The sequence below is a fragment of the Micropterus salmoides genome, unplaced genomic scaffold, assembly GCF_014851395.1.
Source record: "Micropterus salmoides isolate LMB-PRFRI ecotype aquatic unplaced genomic scaffold, ASM1485139v1 Ms_hic_scaffold_1415, whole genome shotgun sequence".
Lineage (NCBI taxonomy): Eukaryota > Metazoa > Chordata > Actinopteri > Centrarchiformes > Centrarchidae > Micropterus > Micropterus salmoides.
This window is the reverse complement of record NW_024040503.1, coordinates 1-9,877: the sequence shown is the minus strand read 5'-3', so window position 1 is coordinate 9,877 and position 9,877 is coordinate 1. Positions and strand designations below refer to the sequence as shown.

At 38.3% G+C, this 9,877-nt stretch overlaps 1 protein-coding gene across 1 annotated transcript; it reads left to right on the top strand.

Annotated features, from left to right (window-relative positions):
- Window positions 1–8,593: 8,593 nt before the first annotated feature.
- On the top strand, window positions 8,594–9,359 carry LOC119903250 (interleukin-6-like; the record flags this gene model as incomplete). The annotated part of the gene is made up of 4 exons (XM_038719457.1): window positions 8,594–8,609; window positions 8,701–8,879; window positions 9,019–9,114; window positions 9,216–9,359. Coding segments are annotated over exons 1-4 (435 nt in total), but the record flags the coding sequence as incomplete, so codon positions are not given.
- Window positions 9,360–9,877: the final 518 nt, after the last annotated feature.

The following is a 9,877-nucleotide window of genomic DNA, read 5'->3' as shown; positions in this document are numbered from 1 at the left end:
ATTGTATAAATTGTGATAAAAGTTTTTATCCATACTACCAACTCCACTTTTTCTATGTGTGAATTTTTGTGTATTTTTGTTCTATTTATTATTTACCAAAGATATAATGAAATGTTAATTTCCAGAAAAGTTAAGATATTTTCCAAAATGCAATAAAAACAAAGATCTGTGTTGTGCAGTTAGCTCAGTTGGTAGTGACCCCATGTACAAAGTGTCACTCCCCATCTCTCTCCCTCTTGCCGCTCACTATCCACTGTCCTTTCAAAATAAAGGCAAAATAAGACCCCAGAAATATCAAAAAAATAAAAAATAAAATAAGTAACATGAACATTTTCTGACAAAAGTGTACAAAAAAAAGATTGGCAATAGTTTTACTGATCAGTTGTTGTATATTGTAATTTGTAAATTTGAAGTTATAATTTCAAAACAAGCTGAAATGTAGACTTATCTGACCACAGCACACAGTTCCACTGTCTTTTGCGTTTCTGCATACAATAAATGTATGGCTTCGTCCTTGCAAAATAGAGTTTCAGGTTGTATTTATGGATGCAGCGACAGACTGCGTTAAGTGACAACGGTACAACCGAGCCCGTGTGGCTATATTTGTCACAGAAGCTTTTGCCTTAGACCGCTTTCTAAGGCAGTACCACCTGAGGGCTCGAACATTCAACAGTGGTTTGCCACGCAGATTTCTCCAAATTCCCTGAATCTTTTCACAATATTATGTACTGTTGATTTTGAAAGACCTTGCAAAGAAACACCTGCACACTGTCTGCAAAAAATATATTTATAAGCTGGCAACGTTTTGGTGCTAGACCTTCATCAGGAAAATGGTGTTACATACTGAGAAGTCATCTTTTGGAGGAGGTGACTTGTTTAGCTGCACAAATCACACACTTACACATGAAATAAGGCAACACTCTCTATAGTAACAATAATATATCGTCCCAGAGAGGTCTCTGATATATGTAAACCAAAAAATAAACAGTCAAATGCATTCATAGACATACATTTTCTGAAATCTTGCTCTTACCTTATACATCAATAGATTAACATAGGAAATATCATAGTGAACACAACATGTGACCTCACACGAGATTCAAGAGGCAATAATTTTATACTTCATTAATTTAAATGTTAAGTAACAATAATACTTGTAGAAAAATAGATACTGTCATCACCATGAATGTTATAATATTCGTGCGAGGAGTATTTATGGTGAATGCAAAACTATTGTAACATACACATTCAACTTGATGGCACTGACTAGTTTATTTTTGTACAATGTTCATAGTACAACTAACACAATGGGAAAAGTGAACTGAATTTCCCTATAATTTGAGAATCATTGATAATGAAAGAACAAAAGGAGGATCTAAGTGTTATTAAGGTCCTTGAAGAAATTGGAGATTTGAAGGAAAGACCAAGTGGGAAACTTAATGGATGCATCCCTTCACCATACATGTGGAAATAGGTTATAGATGACTATGTGCAATATTAAGTCAAAGCAATAAACACGTGAAGGTATGGATGGATTTTCACTGCACAGAATGGACAGAGATCCAGCGATGTGTGGGAAGAAATCGGGAGGAGGCATCTATGTGAATGAAAGGTGGTGTCTCCCTACCCAAGTCACGGTGAAAGAGAAAGTGTGCAGCAGAAACATTGAGCTGCTTGCGGTGAGCTGCCGACCATATTAGGGGAGACCGGGTACGGTTGTAACATGGGGAGAGTTGTAACAACACCAATTCCACCAAATAGAGATAAGATAGGTGATCATTTCAGTATTTACCTGCTTCCTCCCTGATCGGGCATTGCAGTTATCAAGTCTGGAAACAGGTACATTCAGAATATATAGCCTAGAGAAAAAACTGATTTGATAAGTTTTTGACCAAGACCATTTTTTGTTTAGTATCTGTACTATTGCAGATAGAATTGTTTGACTTATATTAGATTGAAATGTAGTTTCTTAGGCAACACGTGATGCATTTTTTCCTTTCTAATTTCAAACCACTATGGTAATACAGCTAGCTAAACACTGGCTGACAGGGGTGGGGTGGGTTGTAACACTTATTTAAAATGGGTTACAACCATCCACTATACATAAAACTAGGTAATTTCATGATTTTGATATTTTCCAGCACTGACTGTGACTCTGAATAAGAATATACACACATTGACACACACACGTCTTTTTAGTTAGACCTAGAGACCTTCTTTAATTAATTACATTTTAGTAGTATTTATTAAGTATACTTTTAAGTAAGTTTATTCCATAGATAAATTTACATACACATACTGTCCATGCACGTGAGTCATCAGACAAAGTCTTTTACAGCAAGAGAGAAACATTTTTTTTTTAATTCAGTGAGTTATAGTTACTGAAGCAAAAAGTGTTACAACCATACCCGGTCTTCCCTACATTCCCAGGGAGTTTTCTAATGTTGTACTTGTTGTGTATATTCCTCCATCGGGTAATGGGAAGCTAGCCACTGATATAATTTCGAGAGTAACACATGACTTGCAACGTTCCTCCCCAGATGCTCTGGTTATTATTAATGGGGATTTTAATCACTGCTCACTCTCATACTCGCCCCCGTCCTTTAAACAAATGGTGACATGTCCTACGCAGGGTGACAAAACTATTGATCTGTTCTATACGAACATTAAGGAGAGCTTTTTATCAAAGATGCTACCAGACCTTCTTTTTTTTTTTATTATGGGTATGGTGTATAACATATGTGCATTTGACCATTACAGTTTAACATAATGCTCTGCAGCTGGGGAGAGGGACAGTGAACCCTTATGGGGAAGTAATGATTGATGGATGTACAAAGAGTGAACCCTCCTATAGAATTTGACTTCTGACCCAGTGTTAGGGGAAGAAGAGATTAGTGTGAATGAAGGGACTGTACCCTTCTGTGGTGTCTAACAGATGGTTACACTTATTCTACAGCACTGTGCCCTTATATGGTGTTTAGCAGAGACCTAAACATGTCCTATATAAGCTGTGTTCGATGTACAGAGAGACAGAGTGGTCATCGGGCTGGGTCACTCTCCAAGCTGCTGCAGAGCTTGTAATTGATGCTGAATTCCTTGATGTAATAAACTTTTATAATCAAGAACAGTGTCAAGCGGATTTCTTCTCAACACATCATCGCAGCATTATCGTTCGGACACCACATGGGCATTCGGACCATAATTTAATATTTTTGACCAGATACTCACCTGTGGCGCGGAGGCAGCCGGTTAAAGGAGCAGGAGTGTGCGGGTGTGGTCAGATCACGCCTGTGAATTGCTAAGAGGGTGCTTTGAATGCACTGACTGGGCTGTCTTTTTTGAAAACGATATTAATGACAATAATATTGACAGCATCACTGACAAAGTCACCTGCTACATTAATTATTGTGTTGAGTCCGTCATTCCTTGTAAACTCATAAGAGCATTCTTTCATCTCTGGCATCATGTGGTCAGCGAGAGATCACTATTACTGATGATGGGGTCCAACAGCAGCTGGAGCTCCACAAACATAATAAAGCAGCCGGGCCGGATATTGTCCAACCCCGCACCCTGAAAGTCTGTGCCGACCAGTTGTGCTCAGTACTGCACACAATTTTTTCGTTGTGTCTATCGTCATCACAAATTCCAGTGATATGGAAAACATCTGATTGATTTTTGTAGTGCGTTTAACACTATTCAACCACACATTTTAGCCCAAAAAGTAATTAATTTTAAATTACACAACACCACTATTGCTTGGATTTTAGACTAGGCTACCTCTTGTTATGTCCCCAGTTTGTCAGATTTGATAACAAAATATCTGACAATATTCTAACTAAAACAGGAGCACCATAGGGCACAGTTTTATCCCCTTTTTTATTCACACTACTCTACTCTTCTGACTACAGGCATAGTGAGGCATCTTGCCACATTCAGAAATTTTCGGATTAACGCTGCCCTTGTTGGTCTTCTTAATCGTGGTGATGACCAGGCCTATAAAAATGAAATTGCCTCCTTTGTGAATTGGTGTGAGTCAAAGTTCCATCCATCCATCCATCGTCAACCGCTTATCCTGCGTACAGGGTCGTGGGGGGGCTGGAGCCAATCCCAGCTGACATCGGGCGAAGGCCGGGGTACACCCTGGACAGGACGCCAGTCCATCGTGAGTCAAACTTTTTTCAACTAAATGTTGAAATGTATTGACTTTAGGAGGAAGAAGGAGGAGGTTCTTCCTGTGATCATCAAAGATCAGCAAATCGAATTTGTCTTGTCCTATAAATATATCGGTGTTTGCCTGGGCAGTAAATTAAACTGGAAAAAAACACAGACATTGTTTTTAAGAAGGCCCAGTCAAAGCTATTTTCCTAAGGAAGATCCTTTGATGTGAGCAGTAATCTGCTTTATACCGATTATTATTATTACCAAGGTACTATAGCCAGTGTTCTTTTTTATTCTGTGCTTTGCTGGGGAGGCAGCATTACCTTAGAGGATAAAAATAGGATTAATAAGTTGATTAAAAAGGCTGTGTGTCCTTAAGACACTTAGTAGTTCCTTTAGTGGCCGACTTAAGATGCCTCGGTGTTCTACTGAACGGCCAAGAAGGTCTTTTATTCCAACAGCAATTCGATTTTTTAATGAATATTTCTGATTTTTGTCTTTAAGCTTTTCAGCTGGTCACATTTTTAAAAACCTGTCATCTCTAATCAGAGTTCTCAAGGCTTTAAATGGGTGCATTGTATTTTTTTTTGTTGATGTTGTCTTGTTTGTACATACTGGTTGTCCTTTCTGTTTATACTGTATGTTGTGTGGTATATGCTGGTGGCAATTGAGTTTCCCCATTGGGGATTAATAAAGTTTTTCTATTCTATTCTATTCTATGTGATTGCTTAATGTATTTGCACATGCAGACGAAACATATAAACCCTGGTGGTGGGTTGGCGTGTAAAAAAATGTCATCCCCACCTTTCCTAGTCATAAGAATTTCAGTAGAAGCATGACAGAAACAAAACTGCGGAGCAAGAGCAAGTCAGCTGATGGACTGATACAAATGTTGAATAATGTTTCTAAGAATGTAATTAACATTAATCCTATGACGTTAAAGCAGTTCATTGATTGATGAGTTATAAAGTTTTAATGTTTTAACTCATATGAATAATAATGTCTGTCATGATAGCAATGGTAGTGTCCGTGACTCAGCGTCTTTGCCTTTGACCTGCTGACATCTTGCTAACTTCTCCTATCAAAGATCCTTCGAGAAAGCAAGAAGAGGAAAATGAAACAAGCTTTAAGGACCTCCTTATTGTCATGGCAGTAAGAGTGACACTTGCTTACTGTAGAGTTGATAATATTTGGCCCCAAAACTGCTTCACTAAAGGTTTTTAGATGATATTGACAAAATTGCTTTAGACTATTTTGTGTTAGTTATTTCACATGATCTTCATTACTTGATCAGCTGCTAATAAAGAGCACACAATATGATTGAAATCTCAGTACGGCTATTAATTTGATCTTTCCTTTGAACACATTTTAGTTTGAATCATTATTTTATAAATATAGCAGATGACAGATATTTTCAATTTCGATTGAAAGTTTGGAACTCATTCCTTTATGTGTTTTCTGAGCGCACCACTAAATCATAATGTGCATTCCTTCCAAGCTGCTTAGTGTTAAGCCCCTTTTAAAATGCAAAGTAGCAAAACAGAGAAGTAAAGTAAACATTACAAATACACACACACACACATGTGCGTGTACATCTTGCCATGCACTGAGAGGTTACAAAACAGTACAAAGCTGCTTTATAAGTGTTTATTACATTTTTTAGAAAGAATAATAATTGGATTTTCAAGGGAATTAATTTGCAATAAAAGAGGCACGGTTTGTCTGTGGTTGATATAGTGTGCATAATGTGGACATTTGTGGTAAACAATGAATTACTTTGGTTACAAAAAAAGAAGAAATGATTCAGAGCACTTCTTCCAGCTCAGCAGACTTTCTTCCTCAAACGAGAAAAGTGAGCACAATAATCACACAATAAATTAATGCTCCTCAAGGTCTAGAATTATAATAGATGTACAACTCAAAACTTTGCATGTCAAACTGAAAGTGTTTCTTTAAGAGAATGTCCAGGATCGGCACTTCCCATTGACCTCAGACGGCGCGCTGCAAACCACTGAGCTATTCTGAAGTCTCAGATTGTCCACTGAAAGTACTGAAACACTCCCCGATCAAAAGTGGACACAAACCCTTTCTTACAACATCGCCCATAAAGCAGATAAAGCATCAATTTGTATGCAGGTTACTGCTTTTTTTTAAAAACCAGTTTGGGAGTTCTCCGGTTTGATTCCCCATGAGTAATCCCAAGTGACAGGAGGGAAAATTACATATCAAAAATAGTAGCAGATATTTTGATTACCAAGCATGTCACAGAGCCTATGGAGTAAAGCACTAATGAATACACGTTGCCATGCTGAATTAAATGGAAAGTAGTTGCAACTATTAGTATTGCAAGTATCTGAAAGGAGAATATGAAGAAAGAAATAAAGTTGTGAAAACATGGGAGTTGGTGGAGGAAGGTGGCTTTTCTTTGAATGTTTAAGGAAAAAGGAAATGATGTATCTCGAGCTGATTAATTCTTTGGTACTCACCTCTTTTATTCTATTTCAAGTGATTACAAGAAAACAATGTGTGTGACTAATTAGGCACACAATACAGGTGAAGAACAAAGCTCATATCCAAGTTAGGATCATATTTTGGCAAAAGTCTCAGGGTCATATCAGAGACGATAAGGACTTTGGTCATATCCTAGCCAAGTTTCACAGAATGGTGACGTACTGTACTGTCCTCAAAGTCGTCACATTTCGTCACATTTAAAGACTCAGATATAGTCTTCTTATCTTTGCATATTAACACTGGAAATTTAAATCAAAACACAAATTTTACTTTACAATAGAAACAAAGAATACCCTTAATATGTAAAACATTTCGGGGAGGAGGAAAATGGAAGAAGCACAGAAAAGGAATCCTCTTCCTCTGCTTTAGTGAAAACAAGCTGCTAAACAAATGTCAAGAAAAAACAGCTGCGGACCACTAATACCATATATTTCAACTTGGAAACAAAAAAGTTGGCAAATGCACCTACATTGAACTTGCACTAATCCCTGAGAACAGGAACCCACACTATTGTGAGTTATATCCCTTCTACCCTGTCACTTCTGGAATGCAAGACCACAATTGGTCCCACGATGGTAAAACTACACAGGGTTTAAACCAGAATGATAACACATTTGAGGGTTAATGTCTATTACCACTGCAGGGAGAGCATTCCAGGAAAGGGAGGGAGACAAGAAACCTACAGGAATTAGTCAGTGCCTAACAATCAGTGGGTGCATGGCAGTAAATGGTACAGTGGTAGCCCATATTATACATGAAATCATATCAAAGCCACTTCAAATTAATATCAGCATGAACTTAGAGTGTGTGTAAGGAGTCCCACATAGCTGGCATGCAGCCAACTATAGTCATACAGTATTTTCTTACTCCTATAGTCAAAAAGTCAGGCAGGAGCTAGGGAGTAGTAGTAGTAATCAAATCTTTTTGGACTAACATTTACATCCTGCACTGTATCTGAAAACAATATGGAGAGGATAAAAACAAGGCCTGATGATGGCGCCCGATAAAAGGTTCAGGGATCACAAGTAAAGGAAGGGAAATGTTGTTGGATCACTAAAGTTATTACAGTTTATCCACTGGGGACCATGAATATCTCATGGCAATCCATATAACAGTTGTTGAGATATTTCAGTCTGAACCAAAGTCATGTGCTGGCCGACCAACCAACAAACCACTGCCATCCCAAAAGAGAATCACTAATTTCATGCACTAATTAAACTTCATTTTATAAAAAAAATATTTTGATACAATACCATGAGAATTAAAATACACAGTTGGATATATTGATCAGCTGATCATTTGGGGGGGGGATTATATAACATAAGTGTTGCAAATCCAGACAGTTGCCTGGAAAAGGCAACTTGTCCCTGAGTGTGTAATTCAAATTCAAAACCCACCATCAATTTGACTTCACGTCACCGGATAATGTTGTATATTTCATCGATACTGATTTTACCACCACAGGCCATCAGGAAGCTTTTATGCAAATGTATGGTTTTGGTGGATTTCCCTTTAAATTATATGGCTTAAAATATCATAGGGATTTTTTTTCACAAGTATGTCAACACTGACTTTGTGTGTGTTTTAAACGTGTTTCATTATTGGTCAAGTTATTGAAATGATTACTTATAGAGCATTGTAGCTGTTAATTTGAACTACAAAAGAATCAAAGCATCTTGTAAATTCCTGCTCTTGCTGGTCATTTTTAAGGATGGACACTTCTGCCATCTTCATCAAAATCACCATCAACCACAGATAGATGACACAAACCTTTAAGTCCGTGCCTGTTGCAGTGGGGAATTGGGAAATCCCTCCAAACTGAAGAATATAAAATGACAGCCCATCACAAAGACAGAGCACCTCCTTCTGGCCCTGACAGCCCTCAGCATCAGTGGAAACTCAACTTGCTTCCCAGCAGCACAACATGCCCTCTAAACTCAGTAAGTGATTTGCAGCCTGTGGTGCACATGTTTCCCGTGTTTCTTCCTCTTTTCAGTCAGTCATTCATTCATGCTTCTCCTCCCCGCACAGACGCTTACTTGCTCTCTGCAGTGATGCTGGCAGCTCTGCTCCAGCTCGCTCCCGGAGCTCCAGTTGTAGACGCGCCCACCGACACCCTGGCAGGTGACACCTCAGGTGAGGAGGAGCCGAAACTGTCTGACCTACTCAGGGACTTGATGCTTGACAAAACCAAACGCCACAAGGGGGAGGTAAGCGTGTTGCCTGAACATATTGAGGTGCACCAGTGAAGGCCAAGTTTTACCTACTAATTTTGAAAGTTAGAGTGATGTAAAGTAAACTGCACTCCTGACCTCCATCATGTGTTTTTTATCATTTGCCCTGTATCAGTTTGAAGATGAATTCAAAGACGTGCAATATCTCATTCTGGACAACTACAAAACCTCCTCACTTCCAAAAAACTGCTCTAATTCCAGCATCAGTGAGGTAGTTATGTTTCCTCCTCTGTCATCCTGTTACACTGATGAAAGAAACTGGGTGGTGGGTTTCTTTTCATCACTGACAGTGATTTTCTTTCCTCTCTCCAGGAGGTCTTTCTCCACAGTTTGGCCCACGACTTGCTTATTTACACTGTTATTCTCAAGTTTGTGGAGAAGGAGTTCCCTAACAGCCGGATCCCCAAAGAGGCCAGAGTTAATGGTGGTAATTTGATTAGCCTGATCAAAGGAAAGGTGGGTCTGAGATGCTAAACTAAAAATTATATTTCAATTTGTAGGTTGTTAAGCCCTATGGTGGCCTGTGTATTAGCCCTGTCCTGGTCTTTATGCAATTGTTTTTCATCTGGCTCACTTTTTCATCATGTTTGTTGTAGTGGTGAAAAAAGTATTTACATCTACTTACGTAAAAGTAGCAATACCACACTGTAAAAGTACTAAAAGCCCCACCTCCTGTCAGTGTTACATTCTTATATATTACATTATTGGATTATTTTTGCTGATGCAATAATGTGTCAGTTGTGTTTTATAGTTGTAGCCGGCCAAGGTGGAGCTCACTTTACTTTGTATACTGTTTAACAATGGCAGTGCTTTGTATTTTTTTAAGCTTCTCATGAGTATTGTATGTATCTGCAAAGCAACTTGTAACTATATCTGGCAAATGACAGTAAAAATGACAATAATTTCTTCAGAAACATAGTGTAGTGGAAGTAGCACAAAATTGTAAGCTCTGTACTTCAGTAAATGTATTTAGT